The 19894-nt window shown below is 36.7% G+C and overlaps 1 protein-coding gene across 1 annotated transcript in view; it reads left to right on the forward strand.

Moving 5' to 3' along the window:
* pigg (phosphatidylinositol glycan anchor biosynthesis class G (EMM blood group)) overlaps positions 1-18806 on the forward strand; it is a 106397-nt gene extending 87591 nt beyond the window's left edge. Inside the window, exons 11-13 of the mRNA XM_055178674.2 lie at positions 2833-3151; positions 6275-6438; positions 17940-18806. Of these exons, the coding sequence (XP_055034649.2) occupies positions 2833-3151; positions 6275-6438; positions 17940-18159 (703 nt within the window). The 3' untranslated portion in view covers positions 18160-18806. The remainder of the gene's footprint in view (positions 1-2832; positions 3152-6274; positions 6439-17939) is intronic.
* Positions 18807-19894: the final 1088 nt, after the last annotated feature.

The raw sequence follows: 19894 nt of genomic DNA on the forward strand, positions 1-19894 counted from the left end.
TTTACATAAGAAAAAAAATTATGGAAATGCCAAATAAAAATTCAAATAAAAAGTTTTTTATGTTTGCTTGAGATACCTTTTGACTTATGTGAAAAAGAGTAAATGCGAATAATGGAAGATGAAAACGCATTTGCAGAATAAATTCTGACGTAGTGAACATTAAGCCCACGTGACTGATCATCTAAATGTATCAGCTGATGTTGTCTTTACCATACAGTATAGTGGGTTCGACGTCGTTGCATACCCGTTGCTGTTAGTGCCAAGGCAAAAAAATTGCCATTTCTTCTTCTGTGCACAGCATTCAGTTTGCCGATTACAAGCTGCATTGCTAATAAATGTATAATTTGCCCAATCATAACTAAATGCAGTCCTGTCTCTATTTTCTAAGCGTGCCTTGTTTTATTTACTGTTGCTTACAAGGTTACCAATACCACCGTCATTTACTTTAACAACTTGATGGAAACCTAATTGCGCTTGAAATTGTAGTCATTCGAGACATTCACACGGAAATTTGCTTCATGGGAGGGGCTTTTGTGACTCCACTCGCTCCCTGTAATCACATCACTACTAGATCAAGCTCCTGATTGGTTAACATGACGCGAATGTCCACAAAAGTTCAGATTTTTTAACTTACGCATTTCTGTGGCAACGCTCAATTTGCGCAGAACGTGCCTTCCGCGTCATTTGCACCGTGCCATTCATGCATATCGCGCCGCAGGATGCCTATTCGCATCTTTGCATTGACTTAACATGTAAATCACTCACGCTTGCCGTCTCTTCTGCGTCTGGTGTGAATGCCACATAACAGTACATTCACACAAGGCGTAAGCGTTAACACTTAACGGAAGGCTTGTCTGAAGCGTGGCCAACAGCCAATCACAATGGCCGCTACACATGCTCCGGTCTTCCATAAACATAATTGGCTCGCTCTGCCTTGGTTATTTGCATAAGGCAATCTGATTGGCTGACGCACGCTTTGCCGCTTGGAAAGTTGAGAAATGTTCAACTTCTGCCGCGAGCAACGGCACTGACGTGGCACCATCGGATCCACAATTCAGTTCGGCAACGCATGACATCACCCATTAAAAGTGAATGAAAGCGCTAACGCTTACGCCCTGTGTGAATGCACCGTTGCGCTCATAATAATTTGAAATCAGAAGTAAAACCAAAACTATTGGTATCTGTCGGTATCTGTAGATGTCATTATTAGTAATCGAATATCGGTATTGGCACAGAAATTTTGTAACAGTGCATCCCTACCTACATTTTTATAAAAATAGATAAAATAAGAATTAAATCAAGCAAAAACCAAGATATTTCTTAGTGTTTGGTTATTTTTATAACAAATATACACATGTGTAGTTATGCCAAGCTACACAATGAGTGAGACCACTAGCCTTAATGCAGATGTTTAAACATATGGCTGGTGTTTTTGTAATGGGACACAAACAAGTTGTTCCCTGTTTATTTGTGGATGCAAAGCATATCCTAAGTGTGTCTGAGTCATGTACGTGTGTCTGGCATTTTTCTCAGGCATGGGTTCGACCCTTCTTTCCTGCTGTGTCACCCGGCCGACACATACGTCTGTGCTTGCCGAACAAGGTGCTGTTGCCAGGTTCTGGTTGGCATGGTAATGTGTTGTGGATGAACGTGCTGTGCGCAGATGTAGTTTGCTCGGCTTTGATGAAGCTTAGTTACAGTGAAGTGGAGCCGAGACACAGTCACAATAAAATGATGAGATTTTCCTGCTTCTCTAGGGAAATGGTTAAAATCCCTCTCTTGTTCCGCTCTAATCATGTTTAATGTGCCTGATCCAGTGCTGGGGAAGCTACTTTGTGTTACTCACAAACCTACAACATATGCACAATTTAAAGGAGCTAAAATACAGAAAAACTTTTCTATTGAAAAGGATATTATTTGTAGATCATTTTTAGATTATATATTTGCATGAAAACAGAGCAAGCATGAGTACTGTAAATTCGGGAGAGTCAGGCCATTTGTTTTTACTATGATGGTTATTATTAACCTTTACATTTATGCATTTGACAGACGCTTTTATCCAATGCAACTTACAGTTCATTACAAAGTAAATTTGTATGTGTATGTGTGTTCCCTGGGTTCAAACTCATGATCTTTTACACTGCTAACCCAATGCTTTACCACTGAGCTATACAGAAACACTAACTGTTTAATTGTGCAATAACAAGTATCTTAAAAAAGGTTAAACAAACGACAGTGAGCGTTTTTGGTTAAAAATAGATCTGATTTTTGTGAATGCAGTCTAAGACAATAGTGTCTTTAGCCACATTAGCACTACAATGTGCTAACAAACCCATTTAGAAAAGCTTTTGGGTAAAATGAACCAGTCAGTCAGTGGATGTGGGTGGGGCTTTGTTTTTGTGATGTCACATTAACAAGGGAAGCAAAATAGCATGTCTAATGAGACTGCTTTGGTTTGTAAATGTAAATTTGACCCAAAAGCATCCAAAGCTTGCTGTATTTTTTACCCTTTTACCCAGGGAAAGCATTTTCAGTCTGCTTTTATTGAAATGGGCTGCTTTACTCTTGAGTGCCGGGCAGGCGTCCGCATTGAACTCCAGCGAGCTATAATAAGTAACTTCTGCTCTCAGCTGTACAGCACCGAACCTCGCCGTTATTGATTCTGTTCAGACATCACAAGCTTTAGTGAGATGAAGATGAACTTTCAAACAAAAGGGTCTCACAGTAAATATTGATTCTTGTGTGTACAGAGTTGATGAAAACGTCTTTGAGCATTTTCACGTGGCCTAAATGAAGATCTGTGCTTATGTTTGCTCTCCTTTTCTCTTTCAGGGGAACCGTTGAGGCGCGATTCGTCTATGTCTTCGTCCTCGGGATCCTCTTCACTGGCGTGAAGGACCTGTTGCGGGCGCAGCTGACGTCCTCGGCCGTGGACGGTGGGCGCTTGAAGAGCAGAGGATTGTGGGAAGTGTACAGTGGTGTCGTTTTACTGGTGGCTCTGCTCTTCAGAGCTCATAATCTGCCCACGTTGGCCTGCTGTCTGCTCATCCAGACCATCATGGCTCAATTCATCTGGAAGAAACTGCATTACGATGCTGCACAGACCACCATAATGCACTACTGGTTCGGCCAGGCCTTCTTCTACTTCCAGGTAATGATCACCAGGAGGGTCAAGGTTATGAGAGGTCAGGACATTGGAGGCATTATTGAACTAGTACAGTTCTTTATGTAATAGAGATCAGCTAGTGTGTGAAAGCTGTGCCATGTGTAAACCTAAAAGATGCTCTAGTGACTCGATCAATCGCTTGTTTGAGTCTTGCTCAGATTGGGTTTGAAGACAGCTGGTTACATTTACTTGGCGAATGGATTGGGTAATCTGCTCACGCTTTGAATAGATTATTTTGATATAGTTCATTGCTACATCTACATTTAGTTATTTAGCAGACGCTTTTGTCCAAAGCGACTTACAAATGAGATAACAATAGAAGCAATTAGAGCAAAACAAGAACAGCAATTCAAGTCTCATCAAGTCTAACACAACATACATTTTTATGACAGAAGATAAAAATTAAAAAAATAGAGAAAGACATTAGCAAGTGAGGTGTTGGCAGAAGAGATGGGTTTTTAGCCAAATCTTAAAGATGGCTGCCGAGTCAGCAGATCTTGTCGCAACCTCTTTTGGAATGGCACCACAAGCCATCGCTCGGTGACAGACCGCAGTAATCAAGAGGGTTCATAAGTCTCTATAAGCGAGTGAAGGCAAGGGGGTGCTGATGACCCAGTGGTAGTTTTAAAGGCCAGGAGCAGAGCTTTAAATTTGATGCGAGCTGCTATAGGAAGCCAGTGTAACCTGACAAGGAGAGGCGTGATGTTTCCCTCTTTGGCTCATTAAAGACTACTCTTGCCGCAGCATTTTGGATCATCTGTAGGGGTTTGGTTGTGCAGGCCGGATGCATTGCAATAGTACAGTCTGGACAGGTCAAGAGCCTGGACTAGGATTTGTGTAGCATGCTCCGATAGGAAAAGTCTCATTTTCTTTGGAAGAATCTACAAGAGTGGGTGGTGCTGGCAACATGATCCGTAAAACTAAGCTGGTCATCAATGACCACTCCTACGTTTCTGACTGTCCTGGACGGCGTAATGATCGAGGAACCCAGTTGAATAGAAAGATTGTGATGAATCTTAGGGTCAGATGATATGACAAGCAGTTCCATCTTTGCGAGGTTCAGCTGGAGATGATGATCCTTCATCCAGAGTGAGATGTCACTCAGGTATGCTGAGATCATCAGGCTAAAATGGCAAGTTTCATCAAGTGCGTGTCATCCTTGATGCGTTTCATCGAGGAAAAGCCTTGTTTCTAAATGACAGCACCCATGGATGTCATGTATATCAAAAAGAGCAGTGGTCCAAGCACTGAGCCTTGAGGTACCCCGGTATTGAGATGCTGGAGTTCAGAGACATCAAATTATGAGTATGTTTAATATTTCTTCATGTAAGCCATAAAAAACACTCTGTAGAATAATGTATTGATTTTAATGCACATTTCTATGTTCTATTATAAAATATGGAGCTTTATATATATATAAATATATATATATATATATTCAGCCATGAAATCAACAGCTCTTTAACTAGCTCATCCTAGTACTGTAGCATATTTGGTGTTAAACATGCAGTCTTCCTTCACAGTGTATGGACAATGTGTTCATTAAATTTATAAAGGCTGATTTATTTAGGGAAACATTCATTGACATTAAGGGACATTGAAAGTAAATGAGACTGGAGTGCTGTGTTGAGCTGTGTGTGTAATTTGAGTAAGGGGTCAAATATGAAGCATTACTAATTATCATTTAAAGCAGTCAAGCGTGGAATTATGGGCCTGACAAAGAGACTATAAGGGTCAACTCCTCTCTCCCTCTTTCATTTCTGTCTCTAGTATTAATGCAGAGGCCAAATGATTGTTAATTGTTAATTGTCACATTCGTTTAGCACATTTGTCTGGTCCATTTTCCACGACCCTGATACTGCAGAGAGAAGAACAGAATACAAAGAGGAAGGGATGGGTGAGATGAGACACTGGTACAGTGACAAAAAGGAAAACAACAAAATATGAAAATCTTTGAGTCTGTGAACTGCAGAATGTTTCTGTCACCTGCGCAACTTCAGCTTTAGCATATTTATTAGGGAAGCATTACTGTTTCTCATACTCAGCAATAGGTACTTTATAACACTTTGAATGTTAAAGTTCCCATGTAGTTGATTCTTGTGACAGAATTTTCTTCATGCTTTTAAAGGCTTGAATGTAACTCTAAACCCTTTCCTCATTAAATATATGTGGAGTCATGAATATGCAAATTAGCCCCTGACTCTACTCAATCTCACCAGCTCGGACCATAAATATAAATATGTGAATTAGTCCCCGCTTCCACTCAATCGCAGCTGCTTGGACCATAGATACATATGTACATAGATGCTACATTTTTCAAGTCCAAATTTACAATGCATATGCGAGCTGCGCATATGCAGAACTATTGTTTATTGCTAATGTTAACAGGTTAGAACAGAGGTTCCCAAATTTGTAATTTTGAACCCACTCATATAGGTTTAATTTATTATGGGGCCCAGCAAAATGTTTTTAAATAAAAATATGAGCAAAACACACATTTTTATAGCACCCCTAAGGGGACATGGAGCAAAAATTAAACAAAGTTTAGTTTCGCGTGCACACGTGAAACTTGCTTGCGCACGTGAAAGTTTCACTTTCACGAAACTAAACTTTAAAAAAAAATTCTGCGCATGAAGGTTTCGTGTGAGCACGTAAAAGTTTCACGTGAGCACATGATCCTAAACTTTAGATTTTTTACTCCAATGTCACCTTAGGGGCTTGGTACATTAATAACCAAGTAGTTTTTCTTTGCGTTGTCATTTTAATATTGTAAATGTAAATCAAAATAACCTATGTCATGTTAAAATCATTGTTGTGTGTATCTTGGTTTTGAGTCTGTCTTTAAAAAACAAAAAATTTATGGAAGATACATTTTTGAAGAATGTTCTGCACACTTTTTGTTCTTTGGCTAAACTGTCAGTTTAAACTTTGTCTATCTTTTGTGCTATAGATATGATCCCTTAAGTCATATAGCTTTGTTGAGGAGAGCTGTTAGTTTATTTTGTGTCATCAGAGAAAAAGCATCTATTATGTGTTATCTTAGTGTGTTTGTTGTTATTTCGGCTTGTGTTTTTGATATAATGTGTGGATTTTCTGCTGTGTGTTCAGGGGAACTCGAACAACATCGGTACGGTGGACATCTCTGTGGGGTTTGTGGGTCTTGAGAGTTATGTTGAAGCACCTGCTATCATCCTCACAGTGTTGAGCACTTACGCTGGACCTCTCCTCTGGGCCTTTCACCTCCTCTGTTACCTCAGCTCAGAAAGAGACAGGTAACACATACACACATCTCTCTATCTCTATGTCAGTCTCTTTTGTGTCATGATATCGTCATTTTATCTGACCTGGATGACAATGAGCTGTTCTAGATTATAGTCATATTGTCACTGATGCGGTACTTTTTCAAAAAGTACACATTTGTACCGAAAAGGTACATGTTGGTTTTTCAAAGCTACATATTTGTACCAAAATTGTATATATGGACCTTTTTAACTTTTGTACTTTTTCGGAGAGAGTATGTAGTACTGAATTGTGGAGCCACATAATTAATTTCATCGCTAAAACCAACGTTATTTGTGTATTTGGTATGATACAATGTGTTTGCGTGGTTTATGGTAAAAAAAACATAATTTTTCCACATACCGTACATTTTTGTAGCTCCAGATTTTACTCTCTTCCATTGATTTAAAAAGCTCTGTGTCCCTGATTGGCCAGCTAGTCTGTACATTTACGTTGGATACGATAACTCGCGTCATCATTTACTTTGGGGTTTGTACCTTTTGCATATTATTAACATGTACTAATACACACTTACACACTAAAGGAAATGTAAAATCGTGAATCAGACAATGGTCCCGTACACACTGCATATTAATTCGGTTGTCACTTCACCTTTTAATGCTTAATCCTGTTCTGTACACACACAGTTCAGTAATTTACGGGACTCACAACCGCATTCTACAACCGAATTAACTCCCGCAAAATGTAGGTAGTGACAACTGAATTTACAAAAACTCTGCACAGTGTGTACATAACCGAACTGAACAACTAGTAGTTAATCAAGTGTTTATACGTTCATCATAAACAGGACAGGTCTCTCTTCTGAAAAAATAAATGCTTAGAAGAGGAAAAAGTCTTCTGTATGCGCGGTTCCAAAAATGACAGAGGCACAAGCGTTTGCTGACTAGTGTTGCCAGATCTTGCACTAAAAAAAAAACAGCGAACAAGAAAAATCCAATACTAACTGATATAAATCTAAATTCTTTACCTCAAAGAACAAAATATTGGGACCGGCACCCTCACACTTTATTAACACCAAAAACTTGATCGCTTCATGAGCCAAAAGCCATAAACGGTTAAGCGCCAAAACTGTATTTACGTACAAAAAAGACGAGGACCTGGCAACACTGCAAGACCGCGTGCTCCGTGCTGTGAAGCAGCCTCACAAAAGCGTAAAATACACAACGCCAAGACGGAGGTTTATTGCAAAACACAATGCTGTTATTATGCGGGGTTGTCACTCCCGAAAGTTTGCTGTCTGTACGAGACCAATATGTGCTCTTTAAAAAGTTTTTCTCCTGTTTAGATGTTAAATTCAGAAAATTAGCAAAAATTATTGTGATTTTTTTTAAATAAAATGTTTAAATACTGTAAAGTTTATTGAAACCAAAACTGGTATGACTGGCTAAAATTATTTACATGTGCACTCTAAACAATTCTGGGTTATTTGCAACCCAGCATTGAGTCGAAATGGGGCGAACCCAACCCTGTAATTTAATCTATTGCTGGGTTGTTTCAACTCATTGTTGGGTCAAATATGAACATTTTCTGGGTTAATTTAACCCAAAGGCTGGGTTTGTCCCTTTTTGACCCAATGCTGGGTTAAAATATGGCATTATTTCTCTTTTATTATTTTATTAACGCAGAAAGTGTTTATATTAGACCCAGCAATGGGTTTAAATAACCCAGCATTTTAAGTTGAAACAATCCAACATAGGTTTAATTGCAACCCTAATTAAGGTTGAGTTTGTCCTCAAAGGTGGGTTAAAAATAACCCAGCATTTTTTGACTGTGAATCAAACAAAACTTCATGATTATTAGAATAAATCTAAAATGAAACCCCACCCCGAATGTCACTGGGGCAAAAGCATGACGTAAAACATATTAATATAGCATCGAATAGTTACAAATTGCCTTGAGATTGCCTTGGACTCAAGCTGAATTAATTACAGAAAACTAAAGAGAAGGAAAGTAATTTCACTGGAGTACTTCCTTACAAACACTGTAATTATATTGCACATGCTTGTCTTCTACAGGAGGGGACATCTGAGCTCATAAAAATCTCCTCTCTAATTAAAAGTCTTCATTGGAAGCTTCACCCTGAGGAAACACAAACACAAATACAGAAGCTGTTATTCTCATCTAAAGGTTTTTATCAAAGACTGCTTGTTTAAATGCATTAGAAGAGAGATGCCATTTAAATAATCAGACAGATTCAGCTTTTTCAATTCAAACTACTATCTCACAGAAACTCTCACAAACGTATTTCTTATATAACTTGATATTTGTTGCATTGTTTAACCACAAAGGGCCTGACTTTACAATATAGTATCAAGTCTACCATACTGTAAGTCAAGGTTTGTTGCATCAAAAATTTTCATGAGCATTTTCCTGTCATCATCATATATTAAAGCATGTGATGTCATAAACATGCTGATTTCCAGCTTTATTTTCACTAAAGTCAGTTTGCACAATGCAGGAATGGTCGTGTATGTCTAATGCATCAAGTTCCTTTATTGCAATAGAGCACGAAAATTATGTTTTTCATTATACGGCTCCGTTAGTTATAGGACTTTTATGCAATAATCCTGCAACAGTCTACTAGTGCAGCCTATTTTATATGGGAAATAATGTAGTGCAGTAAAAAGGCCTGAAATGACATGAGTTATAGTGTAATACCATCATTACTGTAATAGGGACACGTGTAATAAAATCGTTTCCCTCTTAAGAGACCTCCTCGTCTGTCATTTTCTCCAGCGGCAGTTTTTCCGACAAAAGAAATTGAAGCGCAGCTGTTTTAATACTTTAGAGTAGAAGAAGAAGAGACGGTTTGAAAGATTCTGGCCACATCCTCATATCACTGATGCGTAATTGCAGAGCATTATGGGAATATTAATCAGCGCTAGTCTTCTTAAGATAATTGTTTTAATGGTGGTTGAAGTGAAGAATCGGGGGCAGTTATTAGAGCCGGGGCTGGTAATGATGGTGCAATTAGAGCCACTTACTGAACAATGAATAATGAAAATCATGCCGAGACAATCAGACTTCAACCCAAGACACATTTTCCTGGCCTCTGGATTTCGACACAATTAAATTGTTCTTGAAAAGGACCATACCATGAGGAGTCAGATGATCCTGGACCTTTTGAGATTAAACCATTTACTGTAAAAAAAAACTCTTAGAACTTCAAACTTTCTGAAGGAAGAAGTTGATTCTGAATTACATCTTATTTTGGCACAAGAAATGAAGACTAATATTGTAAGTTCCCTGTTAGACTTAACTGTAATTTCTACAGTTACTTACCACAAAATGCCCAGTAAAATACCATCATTTTCTTTTCCAGTTCATTACTATATGCATTGCATTGTGGGTATTGACATTCAATTTACAGTAATTTACTGTATGTTTTGAATTTGCAGTAGACTGCCGTAAAACAACAGCAGTAGTGCTACTGTAGTTGAATAAAATAGTGCTACAAAAGCATATAAAATAGAAAAATAAAATATATCTATAAAAAAGAAATACATTTTATCTGTTATGCTTTTAGAAGGGAAGCAAATTTCAAAATGTGAATTGTTTTTCAGCAGTGTAAATAATTTTTTGAGAATTGTAGATAGAAACAAGAAAAGGATTATGGATAAATGCTTGACCATCAGATTTGAATTTGACCTCAAGACTTCAAAACACTAGTGATGCCAAGATTTCACTTCTTTGGTGTATTAGGAGTGAATCTGTGGCACTGTGGTAGTGTTACGGACCTATGACATGGGCAACCCGGGTTCAATTCCCCTTCAAGGCAACATTTTTTTAAAAACTAGGTTACAGTAAGGGTATTATACTGTAAAATGGAACTGCGGTAAAGGCATCATACTGTAAAAAACATGTACAATTATGGTACTGTAATGGGGCAGTTGCCAGTTGCCAACACGTTCCCAGTGAGTTACCGCATATATAAAAAGTCTAACAGTGTTGACCAGAGATGTAGATTTTACGGAGCCCCTAAGGGGACATGGAGCAAAAATTAAATAAAGTGTAGTTTCGTGTGTGCACGTGATATATATATATATATATATATATATATATATATATATATATATATATGTATGTATATATATATATATATTTTTTTTTTATATATTGCATCACAATAAATCTTTTTCTTCCTTAAATAATTAGTTTAAACAATTTAATTATGCAAGTCAGTTCAACCTACTTTTTTTCAAAGTTGAAATTGTTAAACTTAATTTAAGTTAAAATAACATGAAAATGTATGTTGATATAATATCATTTTTAATGAAAAGGCACTCAGATGTAAAACCTGACTCAGATGTAAAAGTCTGACAGACAGTAAAATGTCTAAAATGTTAACATGAACTTTACAGTATGTTGTGTTGTGCGCAAGCTGTTATTAAATCTGGCCCTTAAAGTTTTTTTTTAAATGGTACCGTGAAAAAGTCTACATACCCCTGTTAAAATCACACTTTTTTAATGTAAGAAGAAAATGAAACCAAGATGAATTATGTTGAAACCTTTATTCTGAAATTCCAACCTATATATTAAAGTGAATAACAATAAGAATCATTTTGGGGTGAAAAAGTTCCAAGTAAAAATTGTACAATAAGCAGGTTGCATAAGTCTGCACACCCCTAACTTAAAACTTAGTTGAAGCACCTTTAGATTTTATCACAGCATAAATTCTTAATGAGTCTTGACTTTGCAGTATTTTTTCATTTTTTCTTGCAAAATCATTCTAACTCTTGTCTCCTGTGCATCACATCATTCCATGGATTTTTAATAGGATTTAGTTCTGGGTCATTCAAAATTATTGATCTTGTTTTGGTGAAGCCTTTCCTTGGTTGATTGGAGGTGTGCTTTCTGTCGATGTTATGCTGAAAGGTGACATTGCTCTTTATCTTAAGTGTTTTGGCAGAAACTTTAAGGTTTGGGGCCAAAATTGACTGAAATTTGGAGCTATTTATTATTCCTGATCAGTTCCAGCTAAAGAAAAGCCTGATGCTGTCACCTCTATGTTTTACTGTGGGCATGGTGTTCTTTTGGTGCTGTGTTTTTTTGCATCAGTGTTATGGCCAAATTTTATCTTTGGTCTCATCGGAATATAATGCATTATTTCACATTGTTTCGGGAGATATATATATTTGCAAGCTTTAGATGGGCTTGGATATTGTTTTGGTTATAAAAGGTGCATAGTCTAAACATGAAGATTATTTTCACGTGTAGGCAGCAACTTGCCAAATATTGTTGCATTTCTTTTAATGTTGCTGTAGACCTCTCGGCAGCCTACCTTACCAGTTTTCTTCTTGTTTTCTCATCCATTTTAAGTGGATGTCCTGGTCTAAGTAATGTTATTGTTCATATTTTTTCACTCATAAAAGGTTGTGCACACTGTGCAATCAGGATATTGTACATTTTGTATTTTTCATTTTTCCCCATAAATGATTATATTGTTATTCACTTTAATAAATACGTTGCAATTTCACAATGAAGGTGGAACAGATTCTGACACGATTCATCTTGGTTTCATTTTTTTAATCACAAAACCTGCAATTTTAACAGGGGTGTAGACTTTTTATATGCGCTGTACCTGTATGTTTTGTAAATGTTTTAAAGTACTTTAAAAAGGCTATATGCATAACAAATGTTTTATAGTTTCACAGATTTTCTGTTTGCCTCTTAATTACTTTTGTGTTATGTCAGCCTCATATTGGCTAATCGACTACATTGTTTTCTCAATATCAGTCATTAAAAAACCCATATCGGTCGACCACTAAAATAAATGGCTGAGCCATACTTCTGGAAGATAGACAGATGCTTGCCAATATCATATCTGTGCCAGTGCTTTGTGTATAAGCAAACTCTCTACTAACATAATCCAAAATAAATACAATTATATAAACTCTCCCTGTGTAGACCACTAACACTTTATTTATCTGATTACAAAGTAAGTCCTCGTGTGTCTGACTCGTGTCTGATAAATGACCGGCTTAAGTGATTCAGATATGCAGTTCAGATTTATAATTCACCACGCTCAGCATTGTCACTACAGCACGCACGTAACAGATCCAGGAAATGCTGTTCGATCAATACCACCTTTTCTGAAATCCCTGCGGGGACGGCTGACCCATCCTGCCGTTTACACCATTCGCTTCAGAGAAAGAGAGAAAACTGCAAGCTTGTTAGATGATATTTAATTTCCTTGGAGGCAACAGGTGCTTTGTGTTCAGGGATATTGAATCCTGCAAACAATCTACTACCCAAAGTGTCTGTGTGAGGTTTAGATTTGAATTGCAAATGACTTCATCTGCGACAAACTCCTGGTGAGGAGAGAAGGGTCTCGGTTCTGTACGCAGAGATATTTCTGACAGCCAATGTTACGTGTGTACTGTCGGGACTGTTATGTGGCAGATTTGTTGTGTGTACAAGCAGCTGTGCAGATCAGGGAGTCGGCCAATTGATTGTTACGTCTGCTTTGAGAACCAAGCTGTCAATCAAACATGATAGGAGTGAGAATGAAGTGAAACGCACCTTACTGTTCATACAGTTTCCTCTGTGATTAAACTTTGAGAATAAATGCTCAAAAATGGTCCCTAGCTGTCATCGGGGCAGTACCCTTTCAAAATGTACACCATTGGTACCAAATGTACTGTATAGATAAGTTCTTGTGCGCACCATTGACGGATATTAGAGATAATAAAACCCATAGAGATCTAAAACCCTTTCAAATGCAGATTGACCACCCAAATCAAGATTACCTGATATAGGGGTGCCCGGGGCAAAAACTTACATTGTCCCAAAACCTTAAGATAAAGAGAGCAACACAAAGCACACCTCCAATCAACGAAGGAAAGGCTTCACCAAAACAAGATCAAGAATTTGGAATGGCCCAGAACTAAATCCCATTGAAAATCTTTGGGATGATCTGATGCACAGGAGGCACCAGTTAGAATGCTTTTACAAGGAAAAATGGCAAAATACCTCAAAGTCAAGACTCATTAAGAATGTATGCTGTGAAAAATCTAAAGGTTGTAACATGAACCTTTTACATTGTTGCACAGGGTTGAGCAATTTGTTTTTCTTTTATTGTTTTTCCACAAATTTATGGAAAGGTATAATGTTTTTCCATGAAAGAGTGTTTTGCTGGCAAGTACATTTTTTCATCATGTTTTTTTTTTCTGTGAGATACCAAATCCAATGTTATGTCATTTTAATCAGTGTCTTGTTGACTAAAACATAGCATCATTTTGAAATATGTCTGCAGCTCTTAACAACCTTTTTGGTGGGCTTGAAAATATTTTGACCCAGTGGGGTTAATAGTAACGCTGTGTTACAACTAACTAACCCCTCAGCACTTACCATATGAAAACCATTAACGTTAGGGTAATTCTTGTCGTTGTTTTAAATAGGCTACGCACGAATGATTGCTGACTGTTAACAAAATAAATGTGCCTGTCTTATCAAAAATCGTGTTCGATGTGTCAAAATGTATTTTTTTCACATCTTTAATATTGATTGAATAAATTCATGTCAAAGATTAATATCATAATGAAATGTGTGGCTAAAATCAGACTTTCATTTTCATTATCTCAAAATTGGATTTTGAAACCATAATATGGTTTTAACAGACTGGGTAACATATAAATGTTTTTTTTTGTCATAATTGTGCTGCTTTTCTCACATATTTAGACATTTGTATCCATTTATAATTGAACTATGGTGAGATGGATGAATAGTAAATAGATAACTGTCTGTTATAGACAGTTTATAAACAGTATCCACTTCAAGTTTATAGACAAAATAGTATATGAAATATTTGCCTGCAAACTTAATTTTTAGCAAGTGTTACAACTAGCCCCCTGCCTGTTACCTTTAACCCCACCTATGGGGTAACGTTTGCACTTCTGTCATGTTTGGTGTAATTGTCTAAGAATTGTAAGTAATAGAAACAAACTTCAAATGTTCATTTGTATCAGAGATGTGTGTGTTGCTTGTGTAAAAATATAATTCATCAAACTCAAATATTTTTTCATGACAAAACCAAAAAGCGTTAGATTGTGTCCCGTTCTCCCCTATCTGTTATAACACTACAAATCATATAATATATTTAGCTGTATGAAAAACTTGTAGTTTAGTAAGACATAAATATTGCTCCTGAAGAATAAAAGTGTGCAGTATAAGATTAACTAAAAAGATAAACACAAAAAACCTCACAAACACTTTAGATTTATTATCAACAGTAGTGAACACTGCTTAGTCAAGATATGTGCATGAATTTTATTGTTAACTTGTTTATGCAGATTGTATTTTATAAGCTTGATCTTGGTTTCTGTGATTTAAGACTACTGGTGAGCACAAACCGCTCTCCTTTCGTCAGTTTCATTTGCCTTTTGTACAAAACCGGATGTGCGCTTAGATACTGAGTACACCCTGACATCTTTATATTAGAGATGCACCAAAAGGAAAATACTGTTTTTTATCTTCCTAATTATTTTGCCAATTTTCTCACCAAGTTACTTTTTCAGAATGTCCTTTTTACTATATTTATTTCATGTTATTTAACATTAAATCTTTTTAATATTCCAGCAGTCATTGTAACCCACTCTGGGGTCGACGGTGGCGCGGGCGCCGCAAACTCTTTATTTTTCAATCACTCCGCAAAGAGAGTTAGATAACTCTGCTGATTTTGGTCATACAGATATGATTTATACATCATTTAAAACGTTAAAGTGTCTAGTTTTTTTTTCTATCCACTCCCAATAAAAACAGAATGTTGTGCTTTTCGCAAAATTAAGAAAATAAACATGATGCGTGTTTTGTTCTCTCTCCCTCAGTAAAGTCCTTTCAGAAACACGTCAGAAAAATTAACTGTAACTTAAGGAATACTTCTCATATAAACAAAAGATACATATCGACATAATGCTTGGAATGTCTGCTTTTGGAAGATGTAAGTGAAATCGAAATCAAATATTGTAATTCGTTGTTAACTGTGTTAGAAGAGGGAGATGTACCGTCTTTCTCGTGTTCCTGCATTATCTATAATGAGTCACGCCCCGCTCCACTGAAGAGAAGAGCAGAGATCATCCATATTCATTAGTCAACCCCAGTCAATGGAGACTCTGTCTCTGTAGCCATTCAATGCTGTGTTGAGTTTTAATCCAAGTGTTGGTGACATGACATCTACTTGTTTACTCAGACTGTAACTTAAGTTATCTCCAGACGCGAGTGTGTGTGCTTCATCAAACAGACGCGATCGACGTCCAAACGCACACACAAATACCTCATATTTGACGCGCTTTGTGGTATCATTATAAGATATGCGATAATTTGTAAACATCACATCTACTTGTTTACTCGCGCCTAAAGTTATCTCCAAAAAGACGCGAGTGTGTGATTCGTCAGTGTGACGGGATCGAGGTCCAAACGCACACAAAAACACAAGATGCCTCATATTTGACGCGCTTTGTGGTAAAATTATAAAGTATGCTCTCTCGCCTGTAAATACAAGTTATCTCCAGGCGCTTATGTTTTCTTTGTGCTTCCGTCAGACGCAGTTGACGGCCAAACGCACACACAAACACACAATGCCTCATATTTGACGCACTTTTGTATTAAGACGGATCTAAACACATCTAAAACCCCGTTTGTTCGCGTATATCTCTGCACGGTAAGTTTATTTAACGCAGGATCACGCATGGGAAGGCATTTCTTTTGTGTTGCTTTCACAAACAAACACGTAACAAGGCGTCGTCTCATTAGCCTATGCAGCTCATTATGCAAGTGTTTTGTTCTTCAGCTGTCAATCACAGACTATTCAAGAGCTTCCAGCCTCCTTGCATATTGCCTTCCTAACCAAAAAGTGACTTTGAAATTGTAAATCAATATTATTGTCTTATGTAAATGAGTAAGCAGAATGATTTTCACATCATTTTAAAGGAAAAACTCTAGACTACTAGATCCTGTTTTGAAAAGTCTTGGGAAAACATGTTTAGTATGAGTTTATTTGACTTATATCAGTGACTTAAAAATTTAGCTTTTTCAAAAACCACGCATAAACATTTTTCTCTCAAAAATACAAACATGTACATACATGTTGATCATATAATATAGTAGCCCAGTTTGTGCTGAACACAGTGTTATAAGACTTTTGCCATTATTATGTTTTTGCAACTGAAAAAAGCACAAATGTCAGTGCATGTCAAAACTTCTCCAGGGCCCTAAAAACCCCTTAGACCCCAGAGGGTGAATGTCACTTAATCTGTTCTATTTACATTCGACCACATAAATTGCACAAAATGCAAATAACATATTTATTACGCTGCAACAATTTGTTATAATATACCGCGCCCCTAAGGTGACATTGGAGTAAAAAAAATCTAAAATTTAGTTTCATGTGCTCACGTAAAACTTTCATGTGATCACGCGGAACCTTGATGTGCAGATTTAAAAAAAAAAAAAACGTTAGTTTCGCATGCTCACGTGAAACTATCCACCTGCATGTGAAACTATCGCACGTGAAACTATCGCGCCTGCATTTGAAACTAAACGTGCTATTTTCATGTGCGCACACGAAAGGTTCACATGAGCACACAATAGTTTCATGTGCGCACGCAAAACTAAACTTTATTTAATTTTTGCTCCATGTCCTCTTAGGGGCTCCGTAATAATAAGTTATCTATATGGTATTTTCAGCTAAAACTTCACATATGTATGTTGGGGACACCAAAGATTTATTTGACATCTTTAAAAAGCCCCCTTTAACTTAAAAACACCTACTGACATATCTTGACATACATCAGTGTTATTATTTTGTCTCAAGATGCACAACAGTATTGCTTTTTGTAAGGTATGTTTTGTAAAAACTACTTAAAGGAACAGTATGTAGGATTGTGGCCAAAACTGGTATTGCAATAACAAAACTAGTGGCTAAAACTGGTACTGCAATCACACAACTGTTGACCAATACACAAAATGACAACATAAACATCAGTTAAGGGCTGCAACTCCACTTTTTAAATGACAATATCCTGACCAGACCACTTTAGTCAGTGATATAAGTATTTGAAATGAAAATGATTTCTTAATGTCTAGTGACATATCAGGGCCATTTTATGATTAATTGATATACATTTCTTACATACTGTTCCTTTAAATGTGCTAATATAAGTAAGGCCTAGTCCTGAATTAATCTAAATCCTGTCTAGGAAACTGCCCCTAAAAGTAGTATAATTATAAATTAAATATTTTATTGATAAATAGAAAATCTTCGATAACTTGGTAAGCAATTAATGTTACAAGTTATTTCAAAATTATTAAATCGAAATAAAATGATGTTTAATGAACTTGCTGAAATAGTGGAATTACTAGACATTTGAAGTTCAATATTATACTCCTGTTTAATATCACATTAGGGCAACAGCTTAATGCAACTTGTTTGGGTTCTCTCTCTCTCTCTCTCTCTCTCTCTCTCTCTCTCTCTCAGGGCTGTAATGGGTCTCGGTCACGGTAGTTACTGCTTTGCTCTCCTGCGGTCCATTCCTGCTGTGTTTTACGTGGTTCTGGTCATCGCCCTCCGATATCACCTTTTCATCTGGAGCGTGTTTTCTCCCAAACTCTTATACGAGGCCATGCACACTCTCGTCACTACAGCTGTGTGTCTGTGTTTCACATTCATGGATCAAGACCGCTCCACCCGACCTTGAGCACGTGCCCTGAAACCCAGAACCAAATCCGAACTCAGGTACAGAAAGGGCAAAGAGTTTTAGGATTGGTGAATGAATGTTTCAGTGGATGTTCTGTGTATAAAAATCACACCCTGATGTGAAAGAGACGGTGAAGGATACACGCTAGGTGCGAACATCACAGCTGAGAACTTGTGAATCAGATGATGAATAAGCCATGATGTTTTTACTGCTTTCCATGTATGGGAATAAATGATATTTTTATTAGCATTTTTGGGGGTAAATGATTAATGCTGTAAGAATTGTAAAATATGTTACTCCCTCTTTCTATGCAGTTTTACAGATAAATGTAATTCATGTAGTATTTTACACTGTATGCTCCTGACCCATACTTCACCTCTGAAATAATAATAATAATAATAATAATATGAGATGTGTCATTAATAACTCAACTTAATGTAATTGTAGAACTTGGAGAGATCTTAAAAGTCATTTAAATGATATCTAAACATGACTATGCATGACACGTTCAGTTAATCTGCCCTTTGGAAATGTAAAGTAATTTATTTGAGTAAGTGCTTGTTCTTTATCTCAGTGAAAAGATCTGATTAATAATGAAACAAATCATTTTAAGCTTCAAATTAATATATGCATTTTTTAAAGTGTGACACATTTGCCTCTTTGTTTAAAACATTTAAATCTATAGTTTGGTAAAAATCAAATTTTCTTTAGTTTTTTAGGGTCTGATTTACTGGTGTTTATTGGTGTAAACTGTATGCAAAAAGTTATTGAAATGTATGGTTATATATGGCTATATGTGAAAAGCTCAAATGCAAAAGCTGCTAAACACCACCTCTGCTAAAAAATGAGATAATGATATAGACGAATGCTCTCAGCACGTATTATACGTCCATCAAATACTTTGATACCAAATACCAAAGTCTGGTGAACTCTTCCTGTGAATTCATATCACGTGGAAACATGTGACCAGTTGAAAACCAATATGTCACGGCATGACCTTTCACTTTCCTTAAAAGCAAAAATGGATTAAAACGCTCCATGCCCATATTCATACCAATTCCCAAAAAATATTTGCATGCTCAAAGTCTAGTGTGAGCACCTCTTAATCCCAGCATCAAGCCATTCAGAAATATATATATATATATTTTGGGCAGAATCTGTTAAATGTCACACCAATTTTTCAATTCTCTTATGTGCACGGAAGAAGAACTTAATGAACGATGGCATGCATACATCATGGTGCAAGAGTTTTTTTTCCATTAAAGTTAAATTACTGAACCTTAACATGACCCTGATAAAAATGCTCATTTAAGAAAATATTTCAGACCACTTTTACATCTTCATATATTAATCTTTAAACAAGGACATTGTGACTCCAGACATAACGCAGTAAAGCATTAGCTGTTGTTAACTGTTGAGTCATTTGCTGCAGGACATTTATTGGTGGCTTGCTTTCAATCTTCAGATTTTACCGCAGTATTTCTGCTTACATTGACAGTAAAATGAGTGTGTCTTGCCTAGTCGCAACAGTGTAAGAATCAAATAATGTCTAGCGCAGTTGTACAGCCCTTTTGTGTAACTTAAACCCATCAGGGCATTAATGCACCGCTCGACATAAGCTTTACTTGACGCTCTGACCTTCACATGAAAAGTGTTTATGGGTGTTTATTCAGCATCACAGAAGGACTAGTTTAATATTTAAACTATGCACTTAAAAGTCTAATGTGTATAATAC

The sequence above is a fragment of the Misgurnus anguillicaudatus genome, chromosome 16, assembly GCF_027580225.2.
Source record: "Misgurnus anguillicaudatus chromosome 16, ASM2758022v2, whole genome shotgun sequence".
NCBI classification, from domain to species: domain Eukaryota; kingdom Metazoa; phylum Chordata; class Actinopteri; order Cypriniformes; family Cobitidae; genus Misgurnus; species Misgurnus anguillicaudatus.